The following is an 18,585-nucleotide window of genomic DNA, read 5'->3' as shown; positions in this document are numbered from 1 at the left end:
GACGTCTTTGTGCATGCTCACAACACATTTTTCACTTTTTCTCTTTCCTCTCTTTCCTTTTCATGAAGAATTCCAACATATCCTAACCAGGCACACTGTTTCCAACAGCCAGTCAGAGCATGATGTTTAATACACAGTTATGGAACAAACACAGCACAACAGACATCAGATGCAGCGACTAACAACATTTCCTGTTGACTAAAGCTGTGATTGGCGAGGAAGCAGATCGCTTGTGTCATGCCGTGCCTTGTTAGGTGTTTTCTGTCATTGGTCAACAACTTTTCCTTGTGTAAATGAACCGTGCAGTGTCACAGTTCTGTAACGTCTTGTGTAGAAGTCGTTCTTTTTACTTCCTGTTTCTGTGAAATCACAACCGCTATTTGTCACGTGACCTGGACAAACACTAGCTGTGTCATATATACATGAAAATAAGAAGAAAAATGACATTTCTTATTTTTGTATGTATACATGTAAAAATCCTGCTTTGGCAAATCATAATTATAGAAAATTAAAGTTATGATACAAGTCATTATGACATGGAAAAAAAATGTCATAATTTAGTTTTTATCACAACTTTTTATATTTTGACAGATTTTTATCTCAAGTTCGAATTGTTTTTCTACATAAAATTTCTACATAATTTTTACTTAGTGCTTAGACAGTATCTCATAATTAGGACCTGGTATGCCATAATTTTGACGTTTATCTCAATGACTTTTTATCTCAATTTTGACTCATGTCAATTTCAACTTTTTCTTGTAACTACAATTTAGAATGTCGAAATTTTATCTTATGACTTTTTATCTCATAATTTTCTTTTTATCTCATAATAATGACATAGTGTCAATTTCGATTTATCTCGTGACTTTTTATCTCATAATTTTGACTTTTTATCTTATAATGACATAGTATGTCAATTTCGATTTATCTCATGACGTTTTATCTCATAATTATGACAGTCTGTCAATTTTAACTTATCTCATGACTTTTTATCTCATAATTTTGACTTTTTATCTTATAATGACATAGTATGTCAATTTCGATTTATCTCATGACTTTCTATCTCATAATTATGACAGTCTGTCAATTTCGAATTATCTCAACTTCTCATCATTTTGACTTTTTATCTTATAATGACATAGTATGTCAATTTCAATTAATCTCATGACTTTCTATCTCATAATTATGACAGTCTGTCAATTTCGATTTATCTCATGACTTTTTATCTCATAATTTTGACTTTTTATCTTATAATGACATAGTATGTCAATTTCGATTTATCTCATGACTTTTTATCTCATAATTATGACAGTCTGTCAATTTTGACTTATCTCAACTTCTCATAATTTTGACTTTTTATCTTATAATGATATAGTATGTCAATTTCGATTTATCTCATGACTTTCTATCTCATAATTATGACAGTCTGTCAATTTCGAATTATCTCAACTTCTCATCATTTTGACTTTTTATCTTATAATGACATAGTATGTCAATTTCAATTAATCTCATGACTTTCTATCTCATAATTATGACAGTCTGTCAATTTCGAATTATCTCAACTTCTCATAATTTTGACTTTTTATCTTATAATGACATAGTATGTCAATTTCGATTTATCTCATGACTTTTTATCTCATAATTATGACAGTCTGTCAATTTCGAATTATCTCAACTTCTCATCATTTTGACTTTTTATCTTATAATGATATAGTATGTCAATTTCGATTTATCTCATGACTTTTTATCTCATAATTATGACAGTCTGTCAATTTCGAATTATCTCAACTTCTCATCATTTTGACTTTTTATCTTATAATGATATAGTATGTCAATTTTGACTTATCTCATGACTTTCTATCTCATAATTATGACAGTCTGTCAATTTCGATTTATCTCATGACTTTTTATCTCATAATTTTGACTTTTTATCTTATAATGACATAGTATGTCAATTTTGACTTATCTCATGACTTATCTCATAATTTTATCTTATAATGACATAGTATGTCAATTTCGATTTATCTCATGACTTTTTATCTCATAATTATGACAGTGTCAATTTCAACTTCTCAACTTCTCATAATTTTGACTTTTTATCTCATAATGACATAGTATGCCAATTTCGACTTATCTCATGACATCTCATAATTTCAGCTTGTCAATTTCAACTCATAATTTTGATTATGATATATAATTTTTATCTCATAATTATTCTTATTATGTCATAATTACAGTGAGCTCCACAAATATTAGCACCTGTGAAAATTTGTTTTTGCAATTTCTGTTCTTAATCTTTGTTCATTCAAATTATTCACAAAAATCTAACTTTTAATTAAAGTTACCAAAATTTACCAAAGCATGATTTTTTTTCTTATGTGGCGGAAATGGGCTTCCATACCTGTGAATCTGACGTGATGTGCTTTACTCCATCTACAACTGTTCAGGATGTTGTTTGTGCATTTGTGTTGATGTTTCCTGTTGTACCGGATCTGTTCTTGAGGGACATTTCATGGAGTCGAGTGATGGATGGAGAGGCTGTGTTAGTGATGCTGTGCTCTCAGAGTTGATCGTCACGTCTGTCTGTCTCTCTGCCCTGAGATCGAGACAACAGAATGTAAATTAGCCCATCTGTGTAAAGGTCAGCGTCTGATTGGCAGCAAATTTACCCATGAGACAGCACTATTTCCTCTCGTCTGAGACGTCACATGTGCTTGCCCTTCTTCTGCTGTGTTTGGTCATCTCAGGCTTGTGTCTCATTCATGGATTGTGTGTGCGTATTCATTGCTCGTGTCTGTTTAGAGCGCTTTCACACTGCAGCTTCACAGTTCAGTTTGTTTAGACTCCACAGCTGTTATCATGACCATCGGTGAGCAGCTCGCATTCCTCACATCTATTGCAATCCATCTGCAGCAGATGAAAACGTGTCAACAGCAAATCAAAACTACCTCTGTTTCTTCTTAATTTATCAGTGATCTTTCTCTGAAGCATCTTTCCCTTTTCTTTGACATCACGTAGGGTTATTGGAGGATGTTAACCAGTTGCAGAACAGCTGTTTTTTCTTATTAATAGTAGTTATTGTTTTAGTAAATTCACATTCGGTCTGTCTCAATCCAGTCAAATCAAGTGTGAAAACGGCCTAAATGTCCGCCTCTTTCATCTGTGTGTATGTGTGTGTGTTCATTAACATGCAGTGTTAATGTTTGTGCTGGATGTAATCCATCTCTCTCTGTGTCCGCAGCGACAGTGGCTTGTCTCAGTCTCAGGATGACAGTATCGTGGGCACTAAGCAGTGCCGGCACAGCGTGGCCATAATGCCCATCCCAGGCAGCCTGTCGTCCAGCAGTCCTGACCTGCTGCAGCCCGCCGCCAGCGTTCTGGACTTCACCAACCCCTCAGGTAACACATCACGCCATCAGAGAACCAGTGCACTCATCCGAAGCCAGTATAATGACCGCACACATCATCATGTAGCGCTGAAAATATCAAAGCTTGATTTTACACAATATTTGCACCAAATTTACTTGTATGTATCTGAGAACAGTGTGCAGTGACACAAGAGGGCAGTAGAAAAAAGGCACCCTTGTTAAAAAGAAGTGCACTTAATTGTACTTCTTTTCACAATAGAGGGTTTCTTCTGTACATGAGTGGACCTCAAGCTGTTTGCTCCTTATTTCAAGCGTTCCACATTTAGATTAGACATTTAGTTAGAATATTTGAGGATGCTAGTAAGGATTCCAGTAAATGTTTCCTTTCTGCAACTTCAGCTCTGGGTTGAGTCAAATGAAAGCTTGCGGCTGGTTTCAGATCCACTGCATAAGAATGTGGAAATCAGCTGAAGTTAATATGCAGCATGATGTTCTGTACGAGAGACGTTCATAACGAGCAGGGCATCTTTAGATTAGTTGTGATGTCTCCAGTGGTGGATCATGTGTGCTGTAGCTGTCATGTGTCATCTCTCTCTCTCTCTCTCTCTCTCTCTTTACTTTCTGTGTGTTTCTTGGCTCCTCCAGTGGCTGGTTTCTACTGTAAGTACACCCACTGTACACGTCATGCACTCTTTTCTGTTGCAACTCTTTTATGCTGTTTTGTTAAAATGTTAATTTCTTGTGGTTATGAGTTTGTGGCATGAAAAGTTTTACGCTCAATGTCCAAAAGCATGCGGAAATTGCCGTCAGTGTGGTGGATTGTGTTCACACCCGTAAGACTTTCATTCATCTTCAAAACACAAGTGAAGATGATATTCATGAAACCTGAGCGATTTCTAAATCATGAGCTTGATGCAATAGTTTTTAAGCCATTGCCTTGTTTTCCAAATAAATGAAGAGATTTGAGCCAAACATTTTATCATCAACCTCCATTTCAAATGTCTTCGCCTGTCTCGTGTGTTTAACTGCATCCTCCTTCCTACAGACATTCCAGATCAGGTGATCCGCGTGTTTAAAGCCGACCAGCAGAGCTGCTATATCATCATCAGTAAAGACACCACAGCCAAAGATGTCGTCTCGCATGTTGTCAGCGAGTTCGGCCTCATCGCCGCTTCGGAGACCTACTCGCTGTGTGAGGTCTCTGTTAGTCCTGAAGGGGTCATCAAACAGCGCCGGCTGCCGGACCAGCTCTCAAAACTAGCTGACCGCATCCAACTCAACGGCAGGTAAGAGCAGAACCAGAACCACTTAAGGGCCGGTCACACTGCACTTTTCATTCTATTGACTTCAATTCATGCTGATGCAGGAAAGCATAAGCTCATGTGAATTTCGCTGCATTTCAGAGTTCAGACCGCAGCCTATAGCGTCAGTTGCTAGTAGACTAGCTGGCCTACGTTACACTCACCCCCCTAAACCTCACTCCCATCTGGGTCACGGCACCATTGCAACCCCCTCCGGTTCTACTCACACCACTCTGAGCGGGATTTGAACCGGTGTTTCTGGCATGGGAGGTGGGCATGCTAACAAGGACAAACAGGTGCTGGTCATATAATTAGAATATTGTGGAAAAGTTCATTTTTTTATTGTAAATTATTTTTAAAAATGAAACTTTCATATATTCTAGATTCCCTACATGTAAAGTAAAACAGTTCAAAAGTTTTTTTTTTTAATTTTGATGATTAGAGCGTACAGCTCATGAAAGTCCAAAATCCAGTATCTCAAAATATTAGAATATTTCCTAAGATCAATCAAAAAATGGATTTGCAAAACAGAAAAGTTCAAGTTCTTTAAAGTATGTTCATTTGTGCACTCAATACTTGGTCGGCAGCACATATTACAGCAAATGACTTGCTCCTAGCACAAATTACAGCATCAGTGAAGTGTGGCATGGAAGTGATCAGCCTGTGGCACTGCTGAGGCACTATTGAGCCTTCAGATCATCTGTATATTGTTGGATCGACTGTTTCTCATCTTTCTCTTGAAAATATCCCATAGATTCAGGGGTCAGGCATGTTGGCTGGCCAATAAAATCATGGTCAGCAAACCACTTGGAAGTGGTTTTTGCACTGTGGGCAGGTGCTAAAGTCCTGCTGGAAAAGGAAATTAGCATCTCCATAAAGCTTGTCAGCAGATGGAAGCATAAAGTGCTCCAAAATCTCCTGGAAGATGGCTGCATTGACTTTGCACTTGATAAAACACAATGGATCAACACCAGCAGATGTCACGGCCCCCCAAATCATTACAAACTTCAGAAACTTCACACTAGACTTCAAGCAGTTTGGATTCTGTGCCTCTCCAGTCTTACTTCAGACTCTGGGACCATGATTTCAACATGAAATGCAAAATTTACTTTTATCTGAAAAGAGGACTTTCGACCACTGTTCACTGTCCAGTTCTTTTTCTCCTTAGCCCAGGTAAGATGCTTCTGACGTTGTTTCTGTTTCAGAAGTGGCTTGGTAGTCCTTTTCCTGAATATGTCTGAGTGTGGTGGCTCTTGATGTGCTGACTCCGGCTTCATTTGACTCATTGTGAAGCTCTCCCAAGTGTCTGAATCGGCTTTACTTGACAGTATTCTCAAGCTTGTGGTCATCCCTGTTGCTTGTGCACCTTTGCCTACCCAATTTCTTCCTTCCAGTCAACTTTGCATTTAATATGCTTTGATATTTCACTCTGTAAACAGCCACCACATTCAGTAATGACCATCTGTGACTTACTCTCTTTGTGGAGGGTGTCAATGATTGTCTCCTGGACCATTGCCAAGTCAGCAGTCTTCCCCATTAGTGTGGTTTCAAAGAACAAAGAGATACCTGGAATTTATACTGTGGGCATGGTCATTTAATGAAACTCAAATGTAAATATTCTAATATTTTGAGATACTGGATTTTGGACTTTCATGAGCTGTACGCTCTAATCATCAAAATTTGTCATCAAAAAATGTTTTACTTTACATGTAGGGAATCTAGAATATATGAAAGTTTGATTTTTAAAAATAATTTACAATAAAAAAAATGAAAATTTTCACGATATTCTAATTATATGACCAGCACCTGTATAGTTTCAGTCGCAAGTGCGCCTCATGAGGCCAGGGGAGTGAGGTTTACTCACACAGCTCTGACTAGCTGGCCTCCATTACACTCATCCCCCTAAACCTCACTCCCATCCTGGTCACGGCACCACTGTAACCCTTTCCGGTTCTACTCGCACCGCTTCGAGTGGGATTCGAACCAGCATTTCTGGCATGGGGAGGCGGGCGCGCTAACAAGGAACTTACTAATTAACTCTGACATGCTTTTTTTTTTTTTTGTTTACAGAAATCTTACCTGCTTCATGTATGCATTATATGCAAATTTATTAGTTTTTGTTGTGTAATCCAAATGTATGGAAATTTTATATGTAATTTAAATACATCAAGGCCTAAACACACCATTGAGATTGACACCAGACAGCCTGATTACACTGTCTACAGAGCTAATAGATCCCAGAGGGACACAATGATCTGCACTGTTCGATAAAGCTTCACTGGACGAGACCAAAGCTGACAGCAACAAAGAGACACTATACAGTAATCCTGTCATTCGTGTGTTTGCTCAGGTACTACCTGAAGAACAACATGGAGACAGAGACGCTCTGCTCCGATGAAGATGCTCAGGAGCTCTTGAGGGAGAGTCAGATCAGCCTCCTGCAGCTCAGCACCGTGGAGGTGGCCGCGCAGCTCTCCATGAGAGACTTCGGCCTGTTCCGGAACATCGAGTCCACCGAGTACGTGGACGACCTGTACAAGTTGGACCCGGGCGGTGGCGGTGGCGGCCATCTGAAGCAGTTTGAAGAGATCATCAACCAGGAGACTTTCTGGGTGGCCACTGAGATCCTCCGTGAGCCCAACGCACTCAAACGCATGAAGACCATCAAGCACTTCATCAAGATAGCCCTGCACTGCCGCGAGTGCAAGAACTTCAACTCCATGTTCGCCATCATCAGGTGAGTCGGCTTTTCGGTCGAGATGTCAGTTCTCCAGCTGTTCTCCTTCCACTTTCTCAATGTGAATCTGTCATGATGCTGCCGCACGGATGTTATCTGTGTCTTGTTTTGTTTTGTTTGTCTCAACAATGAGTTAAGCTAATAAGTTTATATACAACTTTTTTATTATTTTTATTTTATGTTAGTGATGCTGCCCTGATAAAGTTGCAACAGTTGTTTCTAAATTATCCACAAGACAAAATAATAACAAAATAATCACTAATGATAACATTTACAAAAAAGTTGACATGCTCTTGGTTCCTCAGAGTTTTTTTTTGGTGGCAATGCAGCTTCATCAGAACATAAAATGCAGATTCCCTCTTATTTATTATTATTATTTAATTCTTAAAGCTCTTTCCGATTCTGTACGAGGTGTTTGAACTTATGTGGAGACTCAGATGTTCAGGAAGTCATGCGTTGTGTTTTTTGTGGTCTTCAGTGGTCTTAATCTGGCTTCAGTAGCTCGATTGAGGAGCACGTGGGAGAAATTACCCAGTAAGTATGAGAAACTTTTCCGCGACCTTCAGGACATCTTTGACCCGTCACGCAACATGGCCAAATACCGCAACATACTGAGCAGCCAGAGCGTGCAGCCTCCCATCATCCCACTGTTTCCTGTGGTCAAGAAAGACCTCACCTTCCTGCACGAAGGTCAGTAGGTCAAGTGTACGCACGTGCCTGTAAAGGTTAGTCAGCAGGGGTTTTTACGTGTCAGGTCCTTAAACTGTCCAACATCTCTTATCTTGCTCAGGTAACGATTCGAGTGTTGACGGCCTGGTGAATTTCGAAAAGTTGAGAATGATCGCCAAGGAGATCCGAAACGTCGTGCGCATGACGTCAGCCAACATGGACCCGGCGCTCATGTTCAGACAGAGGTGAAGACTTGCACACAGAGACACAGAGTGAAAGGAAAGCATAAACTCAAAGTCCACTGGAAATCAGAATTGATTCATTGATTGTGAATGACTCATTAGTGCATGTTATTGTGAAAAGAAAACAGTGTTTGTCTTCACGTCACACAAGACTGAGTGGGAAAGTCTGGTAGTTTTATGCAGCAATGCACTTATTATAGTCTAGTCAGATGAGATCAGGTCTCAACCTACAGCTCATGTTTTTATTTACATGTCAAATTAATTTAATGTCAATCAGTTGCTCGCTTCTGTGAACACACAGGCTACGTTCATACTGTCAGTTTTTGGGATTGACAACTCCATTTACTTACAGGTGTAATCTCAAAATGTCCCGTTCAAACAGCAACTTACAGCAGCGTCTTGAATACTGTCTGTATGAGCGTGCAACAGGAGTCAAACCCGTATTTAGGGCCCTATGAAATCTGTTTTTTTCCCCCCAAATTCCATTTTATTTTTCCCCAAATTCCGTTTTTTTCTGTTTTAATTTTTCTGGATTCCGTTTTTTTTTTTTTTTTTCGTTTCAATTTTTTTGGACTCCATTTTAATGGTTTAATTACATTTTAGTAATAATAAAGCATGTCTAATTAATTGAAATCATGAAACTTAACAACAGTTTATTAAAAGTTTAACAAAAAATTTATTTTTTAGGGCCCTACGTTTTTTTTCTCTCAAATCTGTTTTATTTTTTAAATTCTATTACAATCAGAATTTAAAAAATCTGCATTTTTAAGTTTTCTGAATTCCACTTTAATGGTTTAATTCAATTTTAATAATCAAAAAGCATATTTAATAAATTGAATTCATAAAAACAACAACATTTACTATTATTATTTTTTAAATTTCATTTCTATGAAATGTTTTTTTTTTTTTTTTCAAAATTTTTCTGGCAATCAAATGAAGGCATAAATCATTAATTTAATTTATCTTTTAATCATATGGCATTAAACAAACTTTTTTGTCAAACAAAGTGCTGCACAACAGATCTTTACTGTTAAAATTAAAACATGGAAGAAAAATTTAGATTATTCCTTAAAAATAATTTATTATTATTATTGTTATTAGTGTTAGTAATATTATTAAATTGAGACGCAGCTAAATTCTACTGTACAACAGTAATATATATAATATTTCTGTCACAGTTTCTTCAAGTTTAACCAAACTTTTATTTTGATGGGTTGCAGTGAAGACCTTTGAGTTTCTGTGTGTTTATGATATGACGGTAGTTTTCTCAAATTAAATGGTAAAATGCTAATGAAGTGACTCTCAGTGCAGCTCTGGAAGTTCATGCATTCATGTGCTCATATAGTGAGGCGGCAGAGGCTGCAAGTTAACAAAACCACACATGACACACGGTTGACACACATTTGCGTGGCTCTCACACTGTATGACTAGTCTGGTTCTGTTCACACAGTGCAGTTTTCCAGAGAATAAGGTTTTGAGTCCTGAAAATTTACAGGTGTGAGTTCAGTTGCAGAATGCGGTTGTCACTCCTGTAAATAAGTGAACTGTGTGTGAACGTATCCATATTAAGCACTCAAATACCGGACTGACAAGCGTATTCTGCTGCTGTGTGATTGTGGCCATACATCAGATGATTTCTCTCTGTCTTTGTGGTGGTGGTTTCTGTCTGTCTGAGTGTTTCTGTCTTTCTCTTCACCTGTTTTCTGCCTCTCATGGGCTTTGCTTACAGGAAGAAGAGGTGGAAGAGTTTAGGGTAAGTGTGCTGTCCTGCATGTCCTGAATGTGTCATGACCGTTAACCTGGACACACCATCTCCTGCAACTCTTACTTCCTTCCTCTCATCCTCTAAACCACTGATCTTCATGTAACAGATCGTGCTCGTCTGTTTTGATCCATTTATTATCTTTTTTTTTGCATTAATGGAGCTGAATACGTTGCATGGCCGCATTATGCTGCTGTAGTCATCGTTTGCTCAGACTGGCAAATAAATGGGGTTTATGTTTAACGTTTCATATTCACAAATAAATGAAAGGACTTTCACAAATAGAAATTTAATAAATACTTCCAAAAATGTTTCTGAAAGAAGTCACCAAAGCTGTGTTTATTTGATTAAACACAGTAAAAACTGTGAAATATTAATACAAATTTAAAATAGCTGTTTTCTATGTGAATATATAGTAAAATGTAATTTATTCCTGTGATCAAAGCTGAATTTTCAGCATCGTTACTCCAGTCTTCAGTGTCACATGACCCTTCAGAAATCATTCTAATATGATGATTTGAAACATTTTCTAATATTATCAATGTTGAAAACAGTCATATTTTGTGGAAACCATCATACATTTTAATTTTCAGGATTCTTTAATGAATATAAAGTTCAAAATAACAGCATTTAGTTGAAATAGACATTATATTAGACATCACTTTTGATCAATTCAACTTAATAAAAGTATTAATTTCTTTAAAAAAAATAAATCTTACCCCAAACCTTTGAATGGTAGTGTACTTATATAAGCAGCTTCTCCAAGAGTAAAACGATTTCATAAACAATACAAAGGAATTGAAAAACAAGATTCACAAATTAGTTATTATCAGCCACCATATCGGTATCGGCCGATATATGTTCATTTTTAATGTTATCATTATCGGCCCGATAAGAAATTTTGGCCGATGTATTAAATCTGATAAATAATGGATTATTTCCTTCAGCTGAAACACTTTAGATGCGAACTGTTCACTGTGATGGTTTTGAATTGCTTGAAATATGATTGAAAATCACTTCAGAAAGGAAAATACAGTTAAGCTCAACATGTACAGCACAAGTCTGTCATATAGACTACATAAATATATAATGAGAACATTATAATCGTGTGTTTGGGACATGACTTTTAATGGTAAAAACTTTTGTTTTTGTAATCAGGCTTTAAAAAATTATTTAAAAATTTGGATATCGGTTATCGGCTTTCAAATATAAAGAATTATCGGTTATTGGTATTGGCCAAAATTTGAGACTTTTGTCCTTATAATTAGGCTTTCAAAAATTATATAAAAGTTTAGATTTAGATTTGTCAGCCAATATGTCGATTATCGGCTTTCAAATATAAAGAATTATCAGTTATCGGTACCGGCCAAAATTTGAGACTTTTGTCCTTATAATTAGGCTTTCAAAAATTATATAAAAATTTAGATTTATCAGCCAATATGTCGATTATCGGCTTTCAAATATAAAGAATTATCGGTTATTGGTACCGGCCAAAATTTGAGACTTTTGTCCTTATAATTAGGCTTTCAAAAATTATATAAAAATTTAGATTTATCAGCCAATATGTCGATTATCGGCTTTCAAATATAAAGAATTATCGGTTATCGGTATCGGCCAAAATTTGCATATTTGTGCATCCCTAGTTTTCATTTTTCATGTTTGCAAGACCAGAAGAAATGCTTGTACTGTATATCGTTAAGTTTCATTTACAATGAGAAACCTTTACATTTTAGTGGATTTCTGTTTGTGAATGTCTTCCCGTTTGTCAGTGACCATCAGCCCACAGGAATGACGTCTCTGACAGTGAGGTTTTTTAGGTTGTTGTCTCATTCCTCGTCCGCTCCTCTTCCTCAGGTCTCTGAGTCAGGGCAGCACTAACTCAAACCTGCTGGACGTCCAGGGCAATCACAAGAAGCGTGTGCGGCGCAGCTCTCTGCTCAACGCCAAGAAGCTGTACGAGGACGCCCAGATGGCCCGCAAGGTGAAGCAGTACCTGGCACACCTGGAGGTGGAGACGGACGAGGAGAAGTTCCAGATCATGTCGCTGCAGTGCGAAGCGGCCTACAGCACACGTGCGTACACTGATCAGCACTGATCCTCACTGCAGGGTCAGATAAACTAACTTCACCTGCTGCCCCAGCTTCAGATGTGCTGTCTGAGGACAGTCACTGCCATCTAATGGACGGCCAGACAAGTGCTAGATTTTATATTTGTGGATTTGCTTTATTTTCAGTCAGAATCATCTTGTGATGCTGCCATTCAACTGATTAGTAGGAACTTAATGCCTTAAGTAAAACGATTTCAGTCCTTTTTGTTCATCTCAGAAAAGCTATAAATGTGTAGAGAGTTTACTATAGCCTCTTCAATCACACTTATACTGTAAAAATGAATGTCAGCAGCTCCGTTTCCATCCAAAGTTGTGAATTTAACGGTGACACTTTACAGTAAGGTTTTTTATTTGTTAACAAACTAACATGAACTAACATTAAACAATATTTCTACAGCATTTATTTATCTCAGTTAATGTTAATTTCAACATACGCTAATATTATTATGAAAATCAAAAGTTGCATCTGTTAAAATTATTTAATGAATTTACTTACGGGTAACACTTCATAATAAGTATACAATAATATCATTTAATATTAGTTTACAGTTCATAGTTTATATATTGTAGTCTCTATATTGTTAATATATTAATAGGCTAAATACAAATAGTTTTTTTTTCATTCATTGCCAATGTAATTAACAAAATTAGCTCAAAAAATAGTTATATTATTTCTTTTATGGTTTGGTAACAACTTATAAACCATATAAGTGATGTACAGTATTTTAAACGTAATAAATGAGTTTTTCATATGGTTATTGAGAGTAAACAGTTTTCACTTTAGATTAGGTTACGGAAAATCTGAAAATTAAGTGCTTTAAAACAACCTTTATTAGACATTAATTGCATTCATAATCATATTAAGTGTTCCTTAAAATGTTTATATTAACAATGTAGAGACTACAATATATACACTATGAATTAACTATAAACCAATGATTTTTAAGTACTTTATTACTGTATACTTATTATAAAGTGTTACCAACTTATGCGCAAAATTGAAATATCACACGAAACATTTGCTAATAAAGCACCGTCCCATGCATTCAAGAGAACAATGTGTAAATGTGTTTCATCATAGATCCGCCACAAAATTGAGCAAAGTTTTTAATGCAAATTTTTTTCCATCTAACGGTTTTTTTTTCTTTTTTTTTCTTTTTTTTATGCGATATACCAGAATTTGCATAAAATAGGTCATCTTCATTCATATAGTGCTTTTTACAATACAGATTGTTTCAAAACAGCTTCACAGTGCTAATAGGAAAATGAATGGGCGGAGATTATTTTAGCTTTACAGCAGCTCTAGGAAAAAGTCATTATCAAGCTAAAGTGAGTTTTTGATTGAACAGGTGTATGGAAACATAGCTAATGATGGTAAAGATCACACTTTACAAACAAAACATCTGACAAAATGAAAAATGCATGTCACTCAAACTCAGTTCCTGGTGTTGTGTGTGTTTTTTCTCCTGCAGTATCAAAGAACCTGAGCGAGCGGAGGTCCACTAAATCGGACATGTCCCCGGTGTCCATGCGCTCCGGTCTGTCTTCAGCCAAGTCTCAGAACCGCGTGTCTCAGGTGCTGCAGGTTCCTCCCGTCAGCCTTTACCCGCTGCGCAAGAAGAGCATCGCTAAAGACCTGGCCGCTTCCTTCAGTACGTGACCATCACCATCTGTCTCTCGCACACTGTCTGACTGGCGTGTACAGCATCATCATCACGATACAATTCCATAATAATTATGCATATAATTTTAACTTACGCCATGAGTGTTGTTGTAGTGAGACCGCTGTACAGCTCCCTCTGCTGTCTGAGCTGTGTCAGTGTCATCTGTCTGCTGTGCCCTTCAGGTCCCAACTCGCCACAGACGCCGAAGAAAGCTGCTGGTGCGACCGAGGACTCGAGCGTCAAGAGACCCGAAGACGCATCCACCGTCTCGTCCCTGCACTCCAGTCCTACCGTCTCCCCGCAGGGATCTCCTCGCAAAGGTGCGTCCCCGACGAACCGCTGGACTGCCTGTGTTTCAGATACAGTAAAACAAAAGCATAAAAACATGCATTATATGTCTTAAAACTACAGAGCTTTGATCATAAAACTAAACATTTAAATTTAAATTAAGTTATGGAAAAAATAACTCAAATAAAATGATTTAATGCATTTAAAGCACTCGTCCCGCCCTCCCAAACCTACATTTGATATAGTTGATTGGTGACGAACATGAAGCAGGGCAACAGCTCGCTGCGTGATGAAGCCTATAGAATGAGTTATAATGATCATAAAATCAAAAATGCCTCTGTATGATATTTATATCATATGATATAGTTAAGCAATATCACACAAGCGCTGTTTTTGTCCTGAATAGCGCGAGTGCAAATGTGAAATTTATTTTATACAACAGTTCAATAAAGAAGAAGTTATATTTTAGACACAATATTGTCTTTTGCCAACAAAAATATTACAAATAATGCCAGAGCAGAACTGTTGTGCGTCTCTGAGCAACACACAGCGTTGTTTAATTTCTGAATGAATCCACATTTTGAATGAATCAGTCAGTGAATCAATGATTCAATGTTCCATTTATAAAGAGAGCCATTTACTTCATTCCTGAATGAATCACCAAGTTTGAACAAATCAAATGAATGAATGAATTAAAGGGGCTCTATGTAAGATTTTTCTTTAATAAAGCATAAAAATACCCTAATATGTTTGCAGATATTTAGGAAACATGCTAAGTTCATCTACTTGTTTCTCAGAAAAACAATGTTACAGCCAGACATTCTACTTTGAAATGAGGGTTCCGTGTCGGAATGTCTGTCTTTGTTTTGGGACATTCTAAAACGCTTAACGTGAAAAAGGCTTAACGTGGCTTAATGTACTAAGACAGTGATTTTAACAGACCAAACTTACTAAATATCATTATAATAAAGTATACTATGTGCAAAAAATCAGATGAGCCCAAAATATGATCTTAACACGTTTTATAACACGTTAAGCTTTTTTCTCCCATAGAAAACCGTTATAAGAAAAGGCTTAACGTGGCTTAATGTACTAAGACAGTGATTTTAACTGACTGTTAAGATCATATTTTGGGCTCATATGATTTTTTTGCACATAGTATACTTTATTATAATGATATTTAGTAAGTTTGGTCTGTTAAAATCACTGTCTTAGTACATTAAGCCACGTTAAGCCTTTTTCACATTAAGCGTTTTAGAATGTCCCTTTGTTTTGGTCTGTGCGAAACCATGTGCTGCAGTTTATCCAATAGTATTTTGATGGAAAATGCCGCGTATTGCAGCCATGGAAACCAGCAAACAAACTGGGTCAGAGAATCGGGCAATAACGTCAGCTGCGCATTTTCGCTCTCTTCTCTGTCACGGTGAAGTGACACACACCCGCGCGGGCGCCTCCTCTCTCTCTCTCTCTCTCTCGTCTCATTCGCTCCGGTTAAGTAGTGCTTGTGCATAAATTTTAGTCATTCCCACAGGTTTCGCGGTCACACCAAAAGCACGCACACTACTGATCTATATAAGTGAAGCGAACAAGACACGCTCAGTCTCAAACAGAGACAGAAGTCAAACAGAGTCACAAGTACTAAAATAAGTGCCTTCCTACGCTTAAACTGTCAAATACATACAAAAGTATGTCAAAACCAGCGGCACAGGCAATCTTGGCGAGTATACAGATAAACACAGTCGGTTTTGAATCGTTAAATAGCTGAGAAAGTGAACCCATGTCGTGGGTAACAGTATTGGGTCCGTTCATAGACTCTTAAAGGGACAGCAGTCCAATATTCCTGCTGCTGTCTGTCATGTTAATCAAAGAACAAAAGACAAAGAAAATCGCTTTCTGCTCTTGACTGAATACGTTTTATAACTTTAATGGTAAGAATTATTTGCAATAAAGACTACAGAAATTAAGGTAACCAATGCAAAATAACACTGAATGTGTTATTTTACATTTGATTACTTTAATTTCTGTAGTATTTCTTACCTGAATAAAAACCCAGTTAACCCGAAAAACTTAGTTTCGTAGCTCTCTTTATTCTATTGCATTTATTTGAGCTGTTTATATTTTATTACTGATTTTTACTTGTTTTTTTTTTATGAAAATAAAACTTTGCATTGAAGAAAAGTAGATTTTTGTTTGCATATGTTGTCATTTATAGTTCTTATAAAGAAAATCGGAATCGGCAAAAAATATGCATCGGCCGATCACACTGACAAAAAATCGGAATCGGACAAGAAAATTGCAGTCGGTGCATCTCTACTAAAAAGCCTCTAAATCCATCTAAATATCTCTATGAACAACAGCATATCAAAACTCAGCTTACAGTGTTTAAGTCTCCTCAGCTTTCATTGTCAATTGCGCTCCCTATTTTTGCTGGCAACCATATGCTGTAAAAGCTGGCAACCCATGTCTTTGAACGAGGGGGCGGGCCAAACAATATTTTGAATTTGGACTGCAGTACCTATTTTGAACACTGGGTGTCATTCCTACATAGAGCCCCTTTAATGACTTATTCATTTAGACATTTACCGCCACCTACTGGCAGTTTTAGTTTCTTATTTAGAGTATCACTTAAAAAAAAAAAGTCATATTTTGGGGACAGTTTGCCCAAAAATGAAATTCTATTTATTTACATTTACTCATACTTGTGTCGTTTCAAACTTATATGACTTAATTTTATTTTGCAGAACATAAAAGAAAAGAAGATATTTTGAAGAATATTGGTAACCAAACTGTTTTGGTCTGTAAATATATCCAAATAGCAATTTTTTTTTTTTTTTTTTTTGCGATTAATTCGATTAATTAATTGGCACATCATTTAATTAACTAGACTAAAAAGGATTAGTTCACTTCAGAATTAAAATTTGCTGATAATTTACTCCCATGTCATCCAAGATGTCTTTCTTCAGTGGAAAAGAAATGAAGGTTTTTGAGGAAAACATTCCAGGATTTTTCTCCATATAGTGGACTTCACTGGGGTTCAACGGGTTGAAGGTCCAAATGTCAGTTTCAGTGCAGCTTCAAAGAGCTCTACATGATCCCAGACGAGGAATAAGAGTCTGATCTAGAGAAACCATCGCTCATTTTCTAAAAAAAATAAAATTAAAAGCTTTTTAACCACAAATTCTCATCTTGCACTGCTCTGCGATGCGCAACGCATGACGTAATCATGTTGGAAAGGTCACGCGTGATGTAGGCGGAAGTACCGCGGCAGGGCGGAAAACTAATTTTCTCCTCCAACTTCAAAATCATCCGATATTGTTGTTTTACCTTTTTTTGTAAAGGCCGTTTGATTTAGTGTGACCTTTCCAACATGATTACGTCATGCGTTGCGCATCGCAGAGCAGTGCAAGATGAGCATTTGTGGTTAAAAAGTACATCATTTTTTATTTATTTAAGAAAATGGCCGATGGTTTCTCTAGATAAGACTCTTATTCCTCGTCTGGGATCATGTAGAGCTCTTTGAAGCTGCACTGAAACTGACATTTGGACCTTCAACCTTTTGGGGTCCATTGAAGTCCACTATATGGAGAAAAATCCTGGAATGTTTTCCTCAAAAACCTTCATTTATTTTCCACTGAAGAAAGACATCTTGGATGACATGGGAGAAAATTATCAGCAAATTTTAATTCTGAAGTGAACTAATCCTTTAAAATGACTATTATTTCAGGCATTACAGGGTTAATTGTGTCTTTAATGATATTCATGCACTGATTATGAAACATTCCCATCATTCTCTCACAGCAGGCGGAGCTCCCAGACAGAACTGCGGTCAGCTGAACCTGTCGGGTTCGTCCTCGTCTCTGGCCAGCGAGGTCGGCAACAGAGCGGCAGGCGGCCGCACGTACGGCATAGGTGGGGCTTTCCTTCATAGACAGATCCTGAGGATGACCTGTCAGAGCGGCAGACAGGAAGAGAGTAGACAGAGACAGGAAGAGCGCACAGCAGAGCCCCCACGCAAGCGCTTCAGGTCCCCCTTCACACTCTTTAGAGACAGGAGCAGGTCCAGGGACAGAACTGAGACATTGAGACAGGACGATCAGCAGACAGACAGTCTGAAGCCCGCAGCCAAGCGGCAGACAGACAGACACTGCAGGAGGAAAACTGTGTGATCACATGCCATTATGTGCAGTTCATGTTCCTCAGTCAATGTCACCTGAGTTAAAACACTAGTTCAGCCAGAGATGAAGATCCTGTCGTCATTTATATTATATTTACACATTCGCATTTGAGTGATCAAAGTTGGCACAACACCATTAAGTTGAATGTGTGATTCAGTTTTCACACGTTTGTGTTTCACAAGAGTTGAGTGAGTGATGACAGGATCTTTAAAGTGCTCTGAAGTGTGATTGTTCAGTGAGGAGATGCGTTGATGTGTTGATTATGCCGTCAT

The 18,585-nt window shown here is 37.4% G+C and overlaps 1 protein-coding gene across 15 annotated transcripts in view; it reads left to right on the top strand.

Annotated features, from left to right (window-relative positions):
* rapgef6 (Rap guanine nucleotide exchange factor (GEF) 6) overlaps positions 1 to 18,585 on the top strand; it is a 119,031-nt gene that overhangs the window by 88,621 nt on the left and 11,825 nt on the right. For 10 of the 15 annotated variants that reach the window (XM_048166833.1, XM_048166839.1, XM_048166837.1 and 7 more), the window contains 11 exons: positions 3,242 to 3,399; positions 4,014 to 4,028; positions 4,414 to 4,654; positions 7,020 to 7,406; positions 7,885 to 8,096; positions 8,197 to 8,320; positions 10,047 to 10,070; positions 11,934 to 12,151; positions 13,659 to 13,838; positions 14,033 to 14,170; positions 17,937 to 18,047. In XM_048166833.1, coding sequence (XP_048022790.1) covers positions 3,242 to 3,399; positions 4,014 to 4,028; positions 4,414 to 4,654; positions 7,020 to 7,406; positions 7,885 to 8,096; positions 8,197 to 8,320; positions 10,047 to 10,070; positions 11,934 to 12,151; positions 13,659 to 13,838; positions 14,033 to 14,170; positions 17,937 to 18,047 — 1,808 coding nt within the window. Of the gene's footprint in view, positions 1 to 3,241; positions 3,400 to 4,013; positions 4,029 to 4,413; positions 4,655 to 7,019; positions 7,407 to 7,884; positions 8,097 to 8,196; positions 8,321 to 10,046; positions 10,071 to 11,933; positions 12,152 to 13,658; positions 13,839 to 14,032; positions 14,171 to 16,879; positions 17,014 to 17,936; positions 18,048 to 18,585 lie in introns of those variants that run through there. The other 5 variants (XM_048166834.1, XM_048166836.1, XM_048166831.1 and 2 more) reach the window with 4 other exon arrangements.

The sequence above is a fragment of the Megalobrama amblycephala genome, linkage group LG18, assembly GCF_018812025.1.
Source record: "Megalobrama amblycephala isolate DHTTF-2021 linkage group LG18, ASM1881202v1, whole genome shotgun sequence".
In the NCBI taxonomy this organism is placed as follows: Eukaryota; Metazoa; Chordata; class Actinopteri; order Cypriniformes; family Xenocyprididae; genus Megalobrama; species Megalobrama amblycephala.
Note: the sequence above shows the minus strand (reverse complement) of the source record. Positions and strands in the feature narration are given on the sequence as shown.